Below are 20763 nucleotides of genomic sequence, written 5' to 3' on the forward strand. Positions count from 1 at the left end.
AAATGTCAAATTGAAAAGGAATTAAAATTCATAGAGAAACGGACAGCAACGTATAGACAAAACCAATACACAGCAAAAGAAAAGTGTACGATATTAAAGCAGAGCAGACATAACAGGCTTCAGCATGCGTCACGCAGAACAGACTCACCTACAGGACAAGCACATATATAACACTGAAGCACATAACATACACATAAAAAAATGGAAAATAGCAACACTGAACAAGACAAATGCACATATAGGCGAAACAAGCAGGCAGGGCAGACAGCACATCAATGCTTGCACACCTGATTGGCAACAAGCCATTCCTTGAAGTTATGCTTGAATGTCTTGTACGTGTTTTGTGTGCGTATGTGTGGTGGCAGAGCATTCCACCAGTGAGCTGCCTTCACAGAGAATGTAGATTTACTAAACGAGCTTGACCTATGTGGAATGACACAATCACCTCTTAAAGCAGATCTAGTGAGTCTGCTGCTTTGAGTGCTTTGTTTAATAAAATCACTAAGTGGAGGCAGGGCCATACCATGTAAAACTTTAAAAACCAGACACACATCAGTGAATTTAATGATGTTCTCCCAACTCAGGGTATGGTGTTTGGTGAGAATATTGCAGTGATAGTGTTTTTAGAGCTTGTTTATGGAGAATATGAATGGATATTAATTTAAATTCACTTTATTTCCAATTTAACTTTCAGCCTCAGCCTTTTATTTTTTCCGGAATTTAACATTTATAGACAAGCTTTAATCAGTGTATGCAGCTATGTATAAACATTTAACACTCAATTGTGAAAAGGCACATGAATTCAAAGGCTGGTAATTCTGTCGCATTACTGTATGCCATTTACATTTATAAAAACGATTAGGTGAAATGTTTCCCACCTTCACAGGTGTGAGGGAGGGAGATGGCAATCATAGCATATACACGTTTTCACTCCTCGAGGCCAAATCAGCCATATGTGAACGAAGGGTCAAGAGGGGCTTTAAATAGCTAATAAATTAAAAGGTGCTACACACACACACACACACAATTACAGCATTTCTATTGCCTGTAAAGCTGTAACCGCCACCGTACTGCAGAGCAGCAGCTGTGGGAGCCAGTGGGGCCTCCTCACATCGACGAACATGCACTAAAAGTGTGCACAGCCTGCCCGGCTATGTCAACAAAAGAAGGAGAAGCTCGGATAACAACACACAAACAGAGGGAGAAATTACTGAACTAATCTTTAATTAACAAATTCTTGTTTGCTGCTATATTAAGGATCTGAATCCTGTATATTGCACCTTTAAATAGAAAGTGAGATTGGAAAGCTGCAGGTGTTTCAAATAATATTTACTATGGCTCCATTGTGTTAATGTTCTCAGTAAGCTATGGCAGAGTTCAACCATCCTTCATTTATTTATTTATTATTTACACCTATGTTGTTACTGCTGGGACCTCTAAAAATTGTTTCCTGTGCTTAAATACATTGACGGTGAACAACACAAAATAAATTAGACATGAATTGAGGTAATATTAGTTACTTTATTTATGTTAATTCAGGATCAGTCTGACATGTTGATGGTCCAGAGTAAAGGAACTGTTGGTTCGGGTGCCCCATGTTGAGAGCACAGAGGTAAACACAACAAAAGTGAAGAGTAAACTGTAAATAGAAGTATGGTCCAGTAACAACCGCTGAAGGAGGACTGGTCCCCGTGCCCGTTAGGAGGTCTGGAGGAAGGGTTTTACTCATCGTGGCCCTCATAGCCGGCAGGAAGAGGATTCAAGTGTGCATTGTGGAAAAGGGATTTGTTGCCATCACCCCAAGGGAAACGCTGTAAGAAAAAAAAATGAATGCAACACATAATCCAGTAAAAATATAGGCAAGTGTGGCATTTTTTAATGTGAATAATTGATGTTGCATGAAGTCAGACCTTGCTGCGAATGCGAAGGTGGGAGTAAGGGACAAACTCTGGCTGTTCATGGGAATGCTGCTGCTCTTTGAGGTACATGTTCAACATGCACACCGCAACACCAGGGAGGGCAACCACAAAAGAGAGGATCTTCCATGTCTTGGCTGGAAGAGACGGACAATAATGATTAGTTTGACAAAAAAAAAAAAAAAAAAAAGCAATCCGAAATCCAATCACACGAAACATTAGGGATAAATGTGCTTTTAAGACAAAAGACACTTTCTTTAGGACATATAAAGTGAAGTTTCATTACGTACTAAAACTGCACCCACCAAATCTGTCATTACTTAATGTTAAACATATATGTCAGATAGGTGACCTCACGCTACTACCCAGAGTGTGTGCTTTACCACAGTTAAAATGTGGAATACCACCAGCTTATATCTCTGGACCTTACGAGGCAGTACACTTTCTACTGACAGCAATGTGTGATGCTAAATATTTCCTGTATAACTAAGTCACATAATCATTTAATAACAAGTTCTTCCATCAGTTCCAGCAATCATTTCCATCAAAATACACATCAATGGGGAATAAATGGTAAATGTTATTACTTACTTATTACTTTTTGATTAATAATGAGTAATATTACTATAATTGTATATTTAAATTTCGAGTGTCTCTTGACCTGATAGGACCATGTAGTTGCTCTTTAGCTCACAGGACACATCGTTCGTGACCCTGCTCCACTTCCAAGCCATATAAAGAACGAACTTAAGTTAATTTAAACTACATTAAGACTGCACCAGTCAAGTGGATGTTTCAATGAAGTGGCAGGCTGACATTACAACGTCTTTAGGTCAGAAAGACAATATTTTGAGCCGCTTCTTCTACGTGTTGTCGGCTTAAGGATTCAAAAGCTATTGCTAATGCTGAACCAGCTAACGTTAGCTCAGCAAGGTCACTGTCAAAACATCACAAGTTAGGTAAAAAATAAATGACATTGAGTACAATTAGGGGATTACAATGTCGCGGTACAATTACCTGCTTGCTCGCTGTGTCCGCCAGCAGCAGCAGCGGCAGAGAGCTGACGCCGGGTCTGGGTCAAATAAGACCGTACCAACATTTGAGAGACGCGTCCGACAGCCGCCATTTTCCTTTCTGAGAAGCTCAGAGACCGGAAGGAAGTCATATTGTTTAGAAGTGTCACGTGGAAGTCAGACAGCTCCACTAAGCCACCAAGCGGTGAGACTGTGAACTACAGCAACTCAGTAGATAAACTCAGTTCAAGTTTGCAGTTGTTCTGCCATTAAAGGTTCATGTGCACTTTACAAAATGTGGGAAATTATTTTTTTTAATCACCACAAGGCAATGCAGTGCAAGAATGAGTCTCACTTGTAAAGTTGTTTAGAAAATAGTCACTGAAGTAGGTTGCAATTAATATTAAATTCACAAATTCAATTTTGATGGTAGTCAAAGTGTCTTTTGTCCCGAGACAGTAGATAGTATGTACAGTTTGTGCTTTATAACACAAGGCAGAACAGTACCAAAAAAAGGTGATTGACATATAGTCCATAGTTGTTTTGGTCCTCTTAGATGAGTGGGGATTAAAGAGTCTGGTAGTAAGAGACACTGATGCAAAGTTATTTGACTTGTTTGTGTCCTCGACTTGAGGTGATCTGTATGTATCATCTGTATCTAACAAAATGTGAAGTTTCCACTGCATATGCTAAAGCAATAGTTCCACGTCTCACAAGGACTCAGTCACAATTACACCAAATAGTTTTATGTTGATTTTGGGGATATTTTTTTATTTTTTGCTTTCTTTCTTGTTACATACTGTACACTGAATACTTCTCCAGGACTCTTAAACCAATCCAAATAAAACAGTATGTGAAGGGGAAAACCACTCTTTGAATGAAATGTACCTCATAGATAAAAGATTGCAAGAAGACATTGCTTTGTATAAAGTCACAAGTAAAACAAGTTCTACGGTATGGGGAAGCTGGTTTTCACTCACAGGCATACATAGTGGTAACTCAAACTTACAATGACAATAGGAAGGAAATTATTTTGTGTAATGGTGTCACAATTGTCATATCCCCAAAATTCTCTTGGTCTTTTCTCCTTAATTACCTACACATCAGGAAATCATCTCACACATCATACAAAACAGAACAAACTCTTATTTCCCGTTTTATTTTGTGACCGTAGACAAATTATAACTGAATGATTACATTGAAAATCGTGTGTTTAAAGTGTTTCTCTTTAAAGGGGAGGACTTTGTGTGATCTCATGATCAGAGTCCAACCAGAGCGATTCTGAGATATTCTGGTTGATGAAGGCAAGTGATTAATGTTCACTTTGTTTGTTCTTGGGGGGGGGGGGGGGGGAAAATCTATTTTCCAAGAGAATCTGCTTGTTTTCAGTAATGGAGTCTGTGTCACGAGTTTTGGTCAATTGACAACAGTTCTGTCCCCGGAGAGCACAAGACGACTGTACAAACCGGTATGACATGTACAAGTCTTCTAATTTTGATCCAATAATCCATTGTCACCTTAAACTATGAATAAATGTATTAGTGTATTAGTGTCTGCAGGTATGAAGAAGATAGTGGTTTGTGTCCTCTATGGAGTCCTGGTGCTGCTGCTGATTCTGCTGATGGTCATTGGGATAAAATATACAACTTTATACTCAGTTTTCATGTAGCCAACTCACATTCTTCATCTTATCATATAACCATTTTTTTTATCTTAAAGTCTCCCAGTTAAATAAGGAAATAACTGATGTCAAACTCAGCCTTGAGAGAATCAGCAATGGAGGAACAACCTCATTGTCCAGTTCAGGTCAGGAAATGTTTTCAGGTCTGGTTTTAATGATGTTCAATCGATGCCCTCATTACAGCTTTTGTTTTATTGTTTCCAAATTTAAGGTGCAACATCTGTGCAGGAGGTCCCCTTATCGAGACTTGTCCCAGTCAGAGGTAAACACTGAATCCTTTAATATCAAAATTCACTTCCCCCCCCCCCAAAATCAGGCTGTCTTGACCCTCATCAAAGGAGCATGTAGGGATGGCTGGGTGTCTTTCCAGACAAGCTGCTACGTGCTATCCACCACAACCGTGACCTGGAGCAAAGCAGAGGAGCAGTGCCAAAAACACGGAGGACACCTAGTGGTTGTGAATGATGTTGTGGAACTGGTGAGGTTCAAGTTTACATCAGTTTGGTTCCATACATTTTAAACTGCGTCGTCTTCCTGCGACTGAATACAGGACTCTGATCAGCAGCACACCCTGTCTCAGAATAAACAAAGGCCTCAAACAACCTGTTGCTACTTTTGATTCCTAGGACTACATTTCAGGAGTAGTTGATATCAAATATAGCTATTGGATTGGACTGGTGGAGCGAGAACATGAGGGACACTGGAGCTGGGTGGATGGAACAGACTTCAATTCAACCCCAATGTAAGCTATTTATATAAAAAAAAAAAAAAAAAAAAAAAAGGGAACAACGTTTTGGTAAGTTCAATTATAAGTAGCATATTAATTGTTTCTTATCCTGTCGCCGTTTAGGTTCTGGGATAACGGTCAGCCTGACAACTGGGACTACAGAGAGAACGGAGAGGACTGTGGGCAGATTCATGCTTCTGAGAGACGCAAACGCAAGATGTGGAACGATGCAGACTGTAATCTGCCGTATCATTACATCTGTGAGACAAGAGCGTGAGAGCCAGTGAACCTTTACAAACATGACATAAAATAATGGCTCAAATAAACTGATGGAAATTATGTTTTAAAATATCCATTTTCAGAGTCACGAAATGGATAAAAGTTGCATATACAATACACGTGTGAGGTCTTTGTTGGACAATAAAACAGCAACTATGAGTACAGTTGCTTTTATTAGAGACACTCTACACTTCTCCCCCCGAGTCCTTCGGCTTACGTGCAGCGCTCACTGGGAAGGTGGTCATTTCCTTCATTATAGCCGGCCTTGGCAAAGCACATGGCTGCATTCCTGTCACACTCACAGATGAACTTCTCACAGGGATCGTTGTCCTCTAAATAACAACGACAGAAAAGAGCAGCAGCCGAGTGAGGAAGAAGAAAAAAAGAAAACAGGGCAACCCACACAATTTGTGTCCCTCATCCACATACTGACAACTCTAATATTAAAGATTTCATTGGAAGTGTTGTTGAACGCTCACTCAGGCAGGTGGAGGTCTTGTTGGCCTCGTCACACCTGTAGCTGTATACTTTAGTGTCGGGGTTGTCCAGGACTGGCACGCAATCGTCGTGTTGCATGGCATCACCGTAGCACTGGTCGTGGACCTCACAGCATCTGCAACATACAGAAAGCATAAAGGTGATTACACCACCTTCTTTACATCGCGATGAAGCAAATAACCTGCCGTTTCATAGTTCCTTGACTTTTAGGAGATCTATAAAATGTCAAATACTGAAAAATGTCTTTTACAAGGAGGTATCATCTTGTCCAAAGACTCTAAAGATATTCAGCGTACAATCACAGAAGATCCAGATTTTCTACAAATTTGTTTTAAGAAAGGAATGTCATATTTACACGGCCTCTGAAAGAACACACACGTCCAGTTTTACATTTGTTCAATTAGAAACAGATAAAGATGAAGAGAAGACAACTAACAAATTAAACATACAGTATATTCACATTCAAGAAGCTGGAACAAGTAAATACATTTGTGTCAAACAAAATTCAATCCACCTCCATTGTCTTGGAATGACTGCAGGAGTCTCAGAGGACTATATTTGACAACCTTTGTACACAACTAAAAAAAAAAACTGTTGCTTGCAACGACACCATTAGAGGCAAGTCAGAAAATGTGTTTTTGTCTTATTGCAATTCAACCTTTTAAATAAGAAATAGATCAGCATTACCTGTCAACATCATCTACAGGTGTGCCAGAGCCTCCCAGCCCACAGTAGCAGCCATAGTCAGCGTAGTCAAACACCGGCCAGCTGTCAGGTTGAGCACAGATTATCATCGCCCTGAACTGCAACAAATGTTTTCTATGCAGCACTAGGGGACACAATGGAGACATCTCAGACAAAGCTAGTTCCCATCTCAAAACCACCATGACATAAAAATATCCCTGATGTCAATCAATAAGACATGCATAACTCTCAAAGTCATCCTGAGAGGTTTTCTACTTCTGAGTACTCACGGACTCCCGTGTGGCTGAGCAACAGGCTGAGCATGGAGTGAATCAGAAGCATCTTGCAGGTGACGATGTGGAATGTAAAGCTAAAGCCTTATAGTCTCTCTCTATCCCACCCCAGCAGCTGCAGCTTGTGAGCGAACGGGCTGGGTCCAATCACCAATTAGTGCCATGGTGGTGGAAAGGCCGGGAGAGCCACACAGAAGCAGAGTTCAAGCTCTGTGTGTGTGTGTGCGTGTGTGTGTGTGCGCGTGTGTGTGCGCGTGTGCGCGTGTGCGTGTGTTTTTCACAACAGTTTTCACCTCAAGCTGACTAGTACTCCTCATGACGGGTAAACTGAATCTCAGGTGTAAAAATAGTGGAATGGCCCTTTAATAATTCTGATCTTGTTGACATGAACGTTTTTTTTTTAACGTCCTTTTTATTTACAGCGGTGCCTATCCATTAACAGATCTTAACAGGAGGACCGGTTTGTGCGTCTGAAGCTAAACTTACCAATGCTGCCTCCTGCTGTTCAGTTTGAGAACATCTTTTTTCTCTCCAGTATCTCATTGCTTTGATTAGACAGTGCAGATTAAAGGATATGCCACCACGTGCACACAAAAAAATACAAAAATATCAAATTAGTTGTGGTATATTGGGGAGCTCATAATAGATAACATTATTCTCATCCGTCTGAATGTTGTTCTGAGGTCGGTTATCCAGGTGTTAGTGTGTTTTGTACAAAAGAAGATCTCTGTGTAGTGTGCACTGCTCAGTCCTTAACTTGTGAAGAATTCCAGACCACAGGTGTAGAATATCACCCATCTGTGTTTTACTGTTAGGGGGCAGCACATCCACACACTTGTTATTTATTTAGTTCATGTGCCCGCTCGTTTTTTTTAGTGTTTGCAAGGATCCAGATGTTAACAGGGATTTTGTTTCTACAGGTTATCCAGGCTTCCAGACAGCCACCTACACCAGTCGGAGCTATGCTGGCATCACTCCTGGATATACCTACCAGTTCCCTGGTAATCACAGCACACTTCTGCTCCGGATACACTCTGTCAACTGAGAAATCGATATACAGCCATATTTAGTTAGTATTTAGCTAGCAGGTGCAAGTGTTCAGGGTTTCAGCATTACAGGTGCATTGTGATGGGTGAGACAGTGACAATGCTAACATGCTGTCATTTAGCAGGTAGTATTTACAAGGTTCACCATCATAGTTTTGCATAATAGCATGCTAACATTTGCTAATCAGCATTTAACACAAAGTACAGTTCAGGCTGATTCCAAAGTATTGGAAGAATTGAAATTATGACCTGATGATGGCATGAGAGGAAAAGTCATAGATCTTATCCTCTAGAGATCTATATGCAGCAAATATCACAGCAGTCTATCTAATAGTTGCAGCATAGCTAAATAGGTCTTAAATGCCTGAGCAGCAGGTGAACACGTTTCAATGAAAGGATAGTTTTGGTGTAAATACTCCTCTCACCTGATAAATTAACTTTAACCAGTACTGTGTGTTGTTGTCCAGACAGTAGACACACTGTCACAAATACAAACATGTTTCCATAGAAGCACGTGAAACACTGTGAGTGTAAATGGCTGCTTGTAAATATCAGGGAGTGGAATTTTGTGTTTGTGCGTATGGCAGTGTATTTCACTTGAGTGTATGAAGCTAATCTAGGGGTTGCTCCCAGTATTAGGTGTTTTGCATATTGATGAAATGATACACTTGGTTTAAAGTTGTTGTAACATTTGCTGTATTTTTTTGCTATTTAATACTGATTTTAATACCACTATATTGAAAGCATTCGTCCATCCTTTAACTCCTGTTTGCATCCCTTAAACCTTGTGTGTTACAATATGTGCTCTCCGTACCTCCTGTCGTCCCCTCAGAGGGGTTTCCCTGCCTGTGTGTGTGTGTGTGTGTGTGTTAATAGTCTGACCCTCTAGTGTGGTGTTTTGAGGACCATTATTACTGCTGTTTGTTATTGTCGCTTTCCTTTTAAGAAGGTAGTTTTCCGTTGTTGCCTTTGTGAGCATCTTTTCATCAACAAATTGTTTTTTGATTATTCATCTGTTTTCCATGAATCTTTTTCCCTGGGTTATTTACTTTGTTACTCCCCTCATCCCCTAGACTTTAATCGGGGAACTTAACACCTATATTGACTCCTGACCTTGAGGGGGGGGTCCTTTTTGGCCAATGGCTAAGAGTCACCCAATCTCTTACTCTATACACTATACATTATGCAACATGTATACATATACAAACAGTATGCATACACAAACATATACAGACAGACACACACTCATGCTTGTTACATACATGTTTGGTCCATTATTATCATAGTTTGTGTCATGTTTCTTGTGTATATTGTTGTATTATCCTAAAGTGACCCAGCTTGGGCAATGTGCAGTGGAAAGTCTTGGGAAGTGCTAGCTATTTACACAGCTGTGTGTTGGAAACTTATTTTAAATTTAACTCCTGTTTAGAGAAGGTAAAAGCAAACATGAGTGAGGACAGAGTGAACCGAAAGGAAAGACCAAATAGATCAGGGAATATTTGATTAGGATATTTAAAGAATATATGTAAAAAGATCAAAAGGAAATTATAACAAATGTCCTGCCTAACCTGTGAGGGGAAAATAAATGAGTCCTTGTCTACCTTGTCTTGTTGTATTTCCTGTGGATAGTTTATCTTATTTACCTGAACGGTAAGCTGCCAACAGGATCATAATAATAATAATTAATATTATTATTGTTGTTATTATTATTACTCCTACTATTGTTATTGTCATTCCTATAGCTTTAGCTATACGATTTGGCATCTAGCTGAGAAAGCCCAAACTTGAACAAGATTTGGAAAATGATTGCTCCTATATTGACCGAATATCAATCAGGCTTCATTTGTGATTGGACAGCTGATGTGCAGTGACATTCAGTATCAAGGCACTAGTGAAGTTGTAAAATGCTGTTCCAGGTTCACTAAAGGTGATACTGAAGACGGAATCAGTTCAATGAAGATGTCGAATAAAAGGGATTTTGTGAGAACAAAGCTTAAAGCTGTCAGTCTTCTTGTTTGCTCTTGCTTTTGACTGCTTCTCCTTCGAGATAGCTGGGTCTAAGAAGAGAAAACATAAAACTGATTTTATGTTTTACTGTCACACCTGTAAAATAAGGTGTTAAATACAGGCTGAGGTAAACGCAATTCTCAAGTAGAAACTTTAGAACAAGTAGCTCCTCACTTAAAGCACCCACCCTCTTGTCACTCTCTCTTATCTCTAGTTGTCTCTCACCTCCTGTTATATAAGAACAGGCTGCACCTAAATGTATGTTATTCTGACTGCAGCCATGAATCTGACAGCTCCTCTGCTGCTGCTACTTCTCACTGGTAAGCTTGAACAAGCTGTCAATATGTATAACTCCTGAAAATAACACACATTGTGAACATGTGCTGTTTGTGAAATTGTCTTTATCGCTCAATTCATAACTGAGCATTCTTTTAAGGATATGCCTTTTCTGATTTATCCATCATGTGTTCTTATTTGTCTGCCTCACATTTCTTCACCAGCTTGTACAGCCAGTGGTGCGCAGCTGCCCAAGGCCTTATGGCAGTTTGCGAATATGATCCAATGCGCTCAGCCTGGCATGAACGCTCTACAATACAACAATTACGGCTGCTGGTGCGGCCTCGGAGGAACGGGAAGCCCTGTGGATGAAGTGGACATGTAGGATGCAAACATTAGCCAATTTTGTTTTCATCAATTTAAGAATGAAAGTAACTTGAGGTCTCCTGTATTCTTAGGTGCTGTGAAGTTCATGATAAATGCTATAGAGCAAGCAGAAAGGCTCCTGGATGCACGGCTATTGTGGACCTGCCCTATGTTCTCGTCTATGATTTCACCTGTTCAAATCAACAAGTGACCTGCTCGGGTAAGACTGTGACCCCACTACGATGGCTTGTCCAACTCATTTAGACATCAAATTTGACATATTTTCAGTGAATTTTTAGTGACATTCTGCAACGACACTGTTAACAAAAAACCTTGATTTTATAAATCAAGGTTTTTGGGTGGATTTCATTGGCTGGTTAAAAGAACAGCACTGACTGTAGCTGTACTGTATAGAAGTTAAACAAGGCTGCATCTGTGGTCCTGTGTGTACTGTACATACAACTGTATTTAGACAGCTATACATAGGTATTATGCAGCCGGGGAATGAGGTTTGATTCACAGTTGGGAGTACCTAACTGCAAACAAATGCTTCCCTATACTGCAGAGCACTTGTACACTAGTACCGATAATGTGAGAGGGAGCTTCATGTTACGCTATTATTGACCAGCTATCTGTCAATTTCCTGACTCAACTCTGTCTCCGCAGCTACCAACAATAAGTGTCAGGCTGCCGTGTGCGAGTGTGATCGGGTGGCGGCTCACTGCTTTGCTCAGACTCCATACAACCCTGAAAACAAAAACCTGGATCCCAAAGTCCACTGTGTCGACTGAGTTATCCAATCCACAAAAACACACAAGGGTTGGATTTCTAACCTATTTCTTTTCTAATTTTAATTTCTCTGTAATTTGTACACAAAACCAGATGTAAAAGAAGTTTGATTTTGTACAATAGCATTAGTTTGAAATAAAATAGGCAAGTGAGATTCTCAGTGTGTCATTTCAGTTGAATTCCAGCCTCTGCTTGTCCTTGAGTCTGTTTGCCCACATATGGAGAGCTTGTGTAGCACAGGTTGCAGTAGTGCTTATCGCACCATTATATTTTTCCAGCCACAATTTCTGTTCACTTAAATATGTAAAGCAACACTCGAGGCAGGTTTCCACTTATGCATCATGTGTTATAAGAAAGAAAGCTTTAGGTTGTAGTTATGGATCATGAATTGACATACATTGTGCAGCAACTTTAAATACATTTTATTAGATTATGGGATTACAGGATGGTAAAACAGATGTATCAAATGTTTTGGATTGATATCAGGAAGATAATTAGTTGTAGTTTTAACAAAACAATGCGAGCAGCAGCTGTGTACAACAGATGAATTATAAAATAAGAGGCTGCATCATAGCTCTGTGGATTATACTGGCTTGTAGAGAAGTGTGGTCACATATTTCTTTTTGTATCGGTGCGTTGCACTGAGGACCATCACGCCGTCCTGAAAAACAACGACACAAAGAGTATTTTGATAAAAGTGGGGTATATAGCTGAAGTTCACACCGTTCAAGCAGAAATTGTTTGACCTAAAAATAGTTTGCTTTACCACAGAAAATAAGGGAAAGTCATTAAATAATACGTTTTAGAAGATAAAGAGAATTTATGTCCGTTCAAAAGACGGAACAACAGATATTTGTTGACCAACATTTTATGCATGTTGTATGTCGTATGCATGACATGCAGCACATCATTTCCCATCAGTTTGAGCAAAATCCATTTAGTGTTGTCGAAGATATTTTGTCTCTCAGACAGATGAAGTTGATCCATAATTTCCGCCTGAGTGACAGCCATAAACTAGAATTACCGCCTCGCGGTAACACGACATGTCTGTCCAAAAAAGTCACTTCTTCATTTTATCCTATTAGACATTTGTGTGAAATTGTCATAATTAGCATATGAATTCTTGAGTTATGGCCAGAAATGTGCTTTGTAAGGTCACAGTTATCTTTGACAACTGATGCAACTGAATAAAGAAATTCCCTCCAGGCCTTCCTGAGATATCACGTAGACGATCATGGGCCGGACAACCTGAAAACATAATGAATAAAAAAACATATCTGCTACAGGAGGATCTGTTACCTTGATGGAGAGGGCGTACAGGTGATTGAGCATCACATGGTTGGGTTCTGGAAGCAGTGTTGGGTCACACTGATGAGGATGTAGAGAGAGGATGAGTTTGACTACATTGCATGCTGTCATAACAGGTTTCTAAAGTGCTGTGCACCACTGAGACGAGCGTGTATTCCAGCATTCAGCCTGTACTTACAGAAATACCCGTGTCCTTGTTGAGCAGCACTTGCAGCAGGTGGGGAGGTAGGTAGGGAGGATTCTTGATCTTGTCCTCTGGCTTGGTCACATATGCATCCTGTAGGTAGGGGCCGGGAGGGGAACTGGACAAGTCTGGGGAAGAATGAACACACCGCACTATTTAATACATCAAGAGAATGAGGTATAAAGGATTCCTCAAGGTTCATGCATTAGCAAATGTCATTGACGAATACAATCTACTCTAAAAAAGTAATTGCTCAAAAATGTTATAGTTAACTTTACTATGATCATTGGCTTTACTGCACCAGATTAAGTTTCCCCACAAGTCTTTTGTTTTAATATGGCACACGTTCTAATATTTAAAGTTAATTAAAACTGTCTTCAATAATATCTGGGCAGTCTGAAAGTAGTTCATGATGAATGCCAGTACCCGAGATGTCAGCAGTATCCTCCGAGTCGATCCTGAGAGCGTCAAAGACTTCAAAGTCAGTTGTCTTCACCTGGATGACATTATTAACTGAGCCAGTTTTAGACGTCACCACGGCCTGGGAGAGAGTGTAAACAGAAATTTGATACAGACGCTCGTGAGTGTGGAGTAGGCATTTCTACCACAATGGAAAAATACAAGCACATTGGTCATATATATTATCATTATATATTATATAAAAAGGTGGATGATCTCTAAAACGTAAGCTTTCACTCACCCCAGTAGGATCCAAGGTCCACTGACCGTCTACACAGAACTTGTACTGGTGCTCTCCCTCTGGCAGGTCCACAATAGCCACAAAGTTTTTCTGACTGGGTTTAAAAGACATTTGCGTGTTACACCTCTATCAGTACACACGGATGCAGAATGTACAGTCTGGTGATGCATTCTGCATGAGTCAAACTACCTTTTGTTGAGAGGGATCTTGGTGGCCCAGTTGTTAAAGGAGCCGGACACAAAAACTTCCTTGGCGGCCCCCGGCCACCTGAACATAGTGGGTCTGTCCTGGGTTGGACTTTTGCCATCACTCACCAGGTCATGCTGCCAGGCCAGAAATTCCTGTATTTCCTCAGGAGCCTGTACAGCATGATATAAAGGTATTGTTGCCATGTTAATAAATGCACCTTCAATCTCTGCCACTGTTCCACAACACTTCCTGACCGAACGGCCGGCTGAGAGAAAGCTGAGGACGGAGTCGACTGGTTTGTGTGTTTGTATGCTTTGGAAAAATAGTTTTTTAAAGTATGTTTTCTTGCAAACTCTTTGATTTTTGTCATCTGCGTTCCTCCTTGTTGAGAACAGACATAACATATAAGCTTAATATTTGGTTTCTGTCTGGAGTTTTAGGTAAGTTCTTTTAAGATAAATATGTTACCTGCCAATTAAATTTAAAGTGATAGATTAGATGGATAGTTTTCATGACAGCACATATGATTTATATACATAATGTATGACTTTGCCTGTACATACAGTAGGCTATGTACGGCCTCGCCTGTGCATCCATGACAGATATTTTGCAAATCCTGTATATATGCAGCCATTTTTTATTTACTGCATTTAACTATTTCAAAATGATATGTCTTTATATCAGCAGTGTTCACAACATAATGAGTGATATTGCATTCATCAATATTTTTATTATATTTGTTATAACTTATGCATTCCCATCTGCAATTTTGCCCAATTTTATGCTAACAGTTTTACTAAAGCATACGAAAAGTCTCAAACCTAGAGATGCTCACAAGTCACTTTTCTGCAAGTCAACTCTCAAGTCACTGTGTGAGCAACTTAAGTGTGACCTGGTCCAACACCCCATCTCTGTTTCTTACCTTTGTGTCTTCTCTCTGGAAAAGGTCTCCGTCCTCTGAGTTGTCTATCAGGATGGTGGCGCTTGCCTCTTTCCCTCTCTCACCCTGACCCCCACTGGACCTGTCGCTGCTGCTGTTCCCCATCCTGGTGGCATCAAACACTGCAAGACACACACACACACAGACACACACACACCAAATCATGTCAGTACCACCAGGAGCCCCGGATGACTGCAAGTCCAATGATCCTCTGAAATACCCGAGTTCATAGGTTTCATTTTATGTACCAGCAGTAAAAGCCTATGGTAATGAAAAAAACCCACCTAAGTCTTCCCAGGGGAGGTTTGGTTGGATGTGGTCTTATCAAACGGAGGTCTCTGGTCTCGTGCACATCTGTTTTGGGTTCCTGGATGTACAAACGTCCCGGTGCTTTTATCGTTGTTGTTTTCGTCTCTGAACGGCAGAAGTTTTCCTCTCGGACTAGAAGCACAACCATGAGGCGGAGCAGAGTTCACCGTCCCGCAGACGAGCACCAGACGAGCAGTCACTTGTTTTGTTTACGTTCTTTCTGTTTCCTTTTACCTACCACTAGTTATTCCTCTAATCTCCCGAGGTCAGCTGTACTTTGTGCGTTTTCGCCATTTAAGGGAAACCTCGGTGTGTGCGCGTTTGTGTGTGTGTAGTGAAGAAAACACACCTCTTCCGCCTCCTGTCCTCGAGCTCAGCGAGCTTTTGTTTAACCCGATTGTTGCCAACTATTTTGTGGTAACGTCAGCAGATGGTTTACAAGTGAATTGCATAATTTCAAAAACAGATATACGAGTTTTTAAATCATAAAATAACATCAAAGCTGTCAGTGGGTTTGGTGATTTTCAACAAATAGGCCAAGTTACATTTACTCCACTTCCTGTATATAAAATTCAGATAAGAACAACACTGGTTTATTTATGATCTGAATCAGATAGAAAAAAAATAAAAACAAAAGATTCATATGACGAATATTCTTGAAAAACATCAAAAGGGTGTTGGAGTAAATCAGTGGTTCCCAACCTGGGGGTTGCAGCCCTGCAAAGGGTCACTCAGTAAATCTGAATTAACAGGATAAGAAAGCCAAAAAGAAAAAAAAAAACATTTGTTTTACAAAATTAGTTTTATTCTTTAGATTTAATTTTTTTTTATTATATTATTATTAATTTATTATTGGATAACATGAGATCTTCAGGCCTCTAAAAATTATTCAAATACATACAGCCAGAATTACATTCTGTCAAAAATAATTTAAAAATACCTTAAACACATCTTGGCCACACAAAGATGTGTTGAGGTGTATTAAAATGTAGAATTTAAATTATTATTTACATATTCTGACGTATAGATCAGTGAGAGGCCTGTGAAGCAGACCGCTATAGTCAGTAGAGCCTTGCTGCTCAGCAGGGGAGTGTCCTTGAGCCATATCACACTTATTTATCTGAGGCGTTCTCACGGCTATCCTGTTTCATGTGATTCACATGTCTAAAGCCTATAACTGTACACACTCATAATAAAAACAGTCAGCAGTATTTCAGTGTTATGCACTGAGTGTTTATTAGCACTTCTGTCTTGTTTCTGTCGCATTAAATCAGACATACATACAGTCCTGTCCAACTTCTATCCGTGGACAATTTACTACGGTGTTTATATACGCAAAATACCAGCATACTGCATTGTTATCAACTGGTATTGCTAACCAAGGCTAACATGGCCAATCTGGCTGAGTCAAACCCCATCAAGTTGTCCGACTCAGGTGTGATGTCATTCACAGATCCAACTTCCGATTTCCAAGGTAAATGGGATGCAGCTTAACTCCACATCTCTGTCCTCAGTGAAGGTCACAGAACAAGGCCCCGCCTCCCATGTTCTGGCTATCTGTGGGTTTGGCAGAGGGAGTCACAGAGGCCTCACTAAGCTAAGAGGACCTCCTTCTTCAGCTGGTGTCCATCAACAAGTTCTTGAGTTGCCCCTGTGAACTTCAAGCCACAACTCCAAGCAGCCACCTCAGCAAAGGAGGCTTTGAAAGGCTTCTCAGATTCTCTGTACCTCTCCCTCAAAATGCAAGAAAAGTTCATCTGGTGGATGTTGATGATTTGGCAGGTTAGGCTCCTCTGCCTGACATTTTCAGTTCATCCTCACGACATTTTTTTGGGCTTTACCGCACCCAACCAGCAGCTTTCCCTGTCGTCTCATCCAGCTCACTAGCAGGTGGGTAAGACACATGGCTGCAGTCCAACAGTACAACCACACAGCTGATCATCAATCTTCAGGTAAAAGTGTTTTGGTACCATACATTTATGAACCGTCCTTTGCTGAACATGGATGGCACCATTCACACTGCTACAGTTTTCAGGTGCTGATCACAACAACAGAGAAAAAGATGCATCAGACACTTTTAGTGCAGGTGCTTCCAGCATCACGGGATGAACAAAATCCTCCACCGTGATGTGTTGGTGATTCAACTTTTATTTTCTCTGTAATTTGTGTGCTGGGTCCCTGCATAGCCTAAAGAGTGTGCTCTTATTTTTAGCCTTGTTACAGTGTTAATATTACATATTAGAGTAAACGATACCTCACACTCATTGAATTGCAACAGGTGTCAAAGATGGCTGTCAACTAGGGCCATTTTGGTCCACTACTGTTGGACAGTATTTCACCACATTGTTGCTGTATTTGTTGGTTCTACCAGTGATGTTATAACATTGCATTGATGCCCTGAGAAATATGAAACTAGTTTTTATCTGTGTCAGTAATAGATTTCGAATGAAACTCATTTTCAATCATATTGTATTTACAGTTTGGGTTTATTTACCATACCAAATTTAATTTTGTGTAAAACTTTTTATTTTACATTTTATGTCCACAACATTTAAAGCAGTTAAAGCAGACCAATATTTCATCGCGTTAGATCACAATCAGTAATTAGTTAAACAGTGAAGATATAATGGAAATGTACAACAGTTCATTAAAGGCCTTTAGTTACAGAAGTCTAAAAAAAGAGTACAGTTAGGGTCTTGTGCATATGTCATATGGCATAATTCCTTTCAATTTTCATTTACAAAAATTGTAAAAAGAGTTATTGAAATATCATTTGCAAAATAGCTGAAACAAAGATGTATTCAGCAGTACAGGGAGACTCTGCCAGCTCTTGCAAAACTTCCAGAGTTGTTGATGACAGAAGCCAAGCAGAGCTGCTCTGCATCCTGTGGAGCTGATCTCTCCATCACCTCTTCTCCACTTCCACCTCCTCTTCCTCCTCAAGAGGTCACACCACATGCTGTGGAGGAAAAGGATACTTGAAATCTATCCTTTTGTTAATTTGTGCACCATATAGCATCTGCCGCATTCATACCGTGGTTAAGTGCACAACAGTGTACGCAGTGATGATCACAAGGCCAATGGCAAAAGAAACAATCCCCAGGTGGAGAGCTTTCCGACCCAGCCGCTTGGAGCCCTCATAGTCCTCTTCCTCATAGCTCTTTTGAGCCTATAGGGTGAGTGACAGGGGAATTCAAGATTCGTTATGAAAAGGCATGTACTGTGCTGAAGCACCTTCAGTGTCAATAAGGCGATATGCATGGGTAGCATGCTACACATGACCAAGGCATGTGTCTTTTATGGGAATCTGTGCTGAACATTTAGCGAGGAAATGATTCTGAATTCCAACCAAATGTCTCTCCTTGCACCTGCCTTTCTTGTCATGTCTAATTCATATTCGTATGGATGCTAATATCCTTAGCAATGAGAAACAGTAGATTGCTGTCCCTCATCTTGTTACTCACAGCTACAGAGATGCAACAGCTGCTGTCGGCACGATGACTCAACACACCCGTCTCCCCTCAGACAGCTCAAAGACTTGAGACAAATGTAAACGAGTTGCTCCCATCTGACGCTTCTTTAAACTTTGTGGCTTCACGGCAAATGCGGAATATTTACCAAAATATGTTCCTCTCATTGAAACACAGATGGGGTAAATTCGTTGTGTAGAACAATACATTACACAGTTATAAACATGGTTTGGCACTTTGAGGAGTGGATGAAGTTGTCTGTAATAGCAATACATCACGTTTGCTGCTTGATCAGTAGACAGACAAACAAACATGGCAGTTAAGTGTTAATGTAATTAATTCAGACCTGACATGTAACCATCATCAAATAAGGCCGTTGGTGTTTTTTACAGCAACTACACTAATCTCTAATCTACTTATCCATGTGACATGACGCATGTTAAATGATCTTTATGTGCTGCCTGCAGATAACTGAAACTCATTTCAAAAAATCACTTAAATTATGTTATTCTGTAAATATCCATAAATAGGAACCAAGCATGTCAAGAAGCTTTCAGCATTGTATAACTTACCAGCACAGAGAAGATCAGCGCCACAATATTGATGGGCCATGCAGGACAGAAACAGGTGAACATGGTGAGACAGAGATAGTTCCTCAGAGGGGGAATCTCCTGAGCCATCCCGCATTTCAGGTAGTCAGCGCTCCCGTCTAGTGAGGACTTGGTGGTCATGACCGGCTGCCGTCCCCCGAGATAGTAAAAGCAGAGAGGCGAGGCACGGGGCTGAGACACTGGGAGAGTGGAGGTGGAGGCAAGGGAGGGGAGGCAGTGGAGCAGTGATGATGGAAGAGAGAAATCAGCCAGCAGAGAGATATGAGAGGGAATCAGAGGCCCGAAAAGTCTGAGCAGACTGAAGAAAGACAGACTGAGTGAATGCTGGTGTTGCGTAGAAACAAGAAAAGGACTGGAACACTTTAAGATTGAGAGACATTTTTATAGACAGTTTTATAGCTTAGAAAATATATAGTAACTTACAATGTTATAGTAATTTAGTAAAGATGCATATAAATTTAGTACAAATTTATAATTTTCCACAAACTAGTAGTATTTGTACAGAAAATATATAGTAATTGAGTATATTTGTATTCATTTAGAGCACGGTCATAGTATATATTACAAATGGTTTGGTAGTTCTCAAGTGAATGTATTAGAACAGCAAAACTGTTCTCTTCACAGTGTACATACGGTTATACAATTATACAAAGCAGGAAAAACGCATCAGTAGTGAAATGAGGTTTCCTCATTTTGTTTGTTATATGTGATGCGAAAATGTGTGAAAGCCTCTCACCTTGTACGAAGCTCAGATTATCCTGACTGCAGAGGACCACAGAGCACAATGCTAATGAAGAATGATGCCCAAAATTTGTTGGACAAAAAACATAGCTTGAGCTTTATAAATGAGACACACATTCTTTTTTTTTTTTCGCCAAATTTGCATTTCTGTTAATCTCACGTTCAAAAGAAAAAACAGTACACATATATGGAATGTTTTAAAATAATTTATTAGGAATTTTAAAAAGTTTTTTTTTTCAAAGGAATAAACATGACAGGAAAAAGAAAATCAGAAAATGTTACAGTGTTGACAAGATTGTTATTTTTCAGTGAAAACAGCATCAAAGTATGACCTACCCTGGTAGGCCACAGCAGTGTGAGCAAGTGTATCAAAATGTAAAACCTGGTACTTCGTAGATGAAGAGTGCTTTGTTCTTAAGCTAACATTCGAAGGAAAACACATTTTATCGTGATCGGCCAGTGCAACGTCCTAGTAGCTCTGAACATAATTGTTTTGGTCTAAAAATAGCTGTCACATTGCTACAGTCTGTGACTTCCAGTGGATATGCAGTGATGGATTGGGGGTGCGAGAGGTGGGGGGGTTGACAGGTAAACAAGAGTTAATAAGACCCCCCCCCCTTTCTTGTTGGAAAAGCCACCTTTCTAAAAGGTTCAATCATCCTCACTTTGACGTAGATGTTAATGTAATAATAAAAAAGTCAGATTAAAATTTCACATTTGCAACTGAGGTACCCCA

The 20763-nt window shown here is 40.1% G+C and overlaps 6 protein-coding genes across 6 annotated transcripts; 2 read left to right on the top strand and 4 right to left on the bottom strand.

Moving 5' to 3' along the window:
• Positions 1-1501: 1501 nt before the first annotated feature.
• Positions 1502-3063, bottom strand: cox6a1 (cytochrome c oxidase subunit 6A1). The gene is made up of 3 exons (XM_031849434.1): positions 2934-3063; positions 1911-2053; positions 1502-1811 (listed from the first exon to the last, which is right to left on the bottom strand). The coding sequence occupies exons 1-3, from the start codon at positions 3040-3042 to the stop codon at positions 1722-1724; spliced, it is 342 nt and encodes a 113-aa protein (XP_031705294.1). The 5' UTR covers positions 3043-3063; the 3' UTR covers positions 1502-1721.
• Positions 3064-4490: 1427 nt separating this feature from the next.
• Positions 4491-5614, top strand: LOC116384688 (C-type lectin domain family 4 member E-like). The gene is made up of 6 exons (XM_031849591.1): positions 4491-4586; positions 4666-4735; positions 4822-4872; positions 4949-5088; positions 5237-5352; positions 5461-5614. Exons 1-6 carry the CDS (start codon positions 4491-4493, stop codon positions 5612-5614), a joined length of 627 nt encoding a protein of 208 aa, XP_031705451.1.
• On the bottom strand, positions 5379-7161 carry LOC116384687 (phospholipase A2-like). The gene is made up of 4 exons (XM_031849590.1): positions 7089-7161; positions 6802-6943; positions 6096-6229; positions 5379-5948 (listed from the first exon to the last, which is right to left on the bottom strand). The coding sequence occupies exons 1-4, from the start codon at positions 7138-7140 to the stop codon at positions 5830-5832; spliced, it is 447 nt and encodes a 148-aa protein (XP_031705450.1). The 5' UTR covers positions 7141-7161; the 3' UTR covers positions 5379-5829.
• Positions 7162-10376: 3215 nt separating this feature from the next.
• Positions 10377-11732, top strand: LOC116384504 (phospholipase A2, minor isoenzyme-like). The gene is made up of 4 exons (XM_031849252.1): positions 10377-10464; positions 10645-10801; positions 10879-11006; positions 11453-11732. The coding sequence occupies exons 1-4, from the start codon at positions 10401-10403 to the stop codon at positions 11575-11577; spliced, it is 474 nt and encodes a 157-aa protein (XP_031705112.1). The 5' UTR covers positions 10377-10400; the 3' UTR covers positions 11578-11732.
• A 249-nt stretch (positions 11733-11981) lies between these two features.
• prkab1b (protein kinase, AMP-activated, beta 1 non-catalytic subunit, b) lies at positions 11982-15553 on the bottom strand. Its single transcript, XM_031849251.1, has 8 exons — positions 15181-15553; positions 14879-15018; positions 13957-14126; positions 13768-13861; positions 13494-13608; positions 13062-13195; positions 12875-12943; positions 11982-12236 (listed from the first exon to the last, which is right to left on the bottom strand). The coding sequence occupies exons 2-8, from the start codon at positions 14999-15001 to the stop codon at positions 12159-12161; spliced, it is 783 nt and encodes a 260-aa protein (XP_031705111.1). The 5' UTR covers positions 15002-15018; positions 15181-15553; the 3' UTR covers positions 11982-12158.
• A 2545-nt stretch (positions 15554-18098) lies between these two features.
• On the bottom strand, positions 18099-20757 carry LOC116384537 (transmembrane protein 233-like). The gene is made up of 3 exons (XM_031849324.1): positions 19248-20757; positions 18240-18374; positions 18099-18164 (listed from the first exon to the last, which is right to left on the bottom strand). Exons 1-3 carry the CDS (start codon positions 19404-19406, stop codon positions 18153-18155), a joined length of 306 nt encoding a protein of 101 aa, XP_031705184.1. The 5' UTR covers positions 19407-20757; the 3' UTR covers positions 18099-18152.
• Between the last annotated feature and the right edge of the window lie 6 nt (positions 20758-20763).

The sequence above is a fragment of the Anarrhichthys ocellatus genome, unplaced genomic scaffold, assembly GCF_004355925.1.
Source record: "Anarrhichthys ocellatus isolate YVR2014 unplaced genomic scaffold, GSC_Weel_1.0 scaffold9, whole genome shotgun sequence".
NCBI lineage: Eukaryota > Metazoa > Chordata > Actinopteri > Perciformes > Anarhichadidae > Anarrhichthys > Anarrhichthys ocellatus.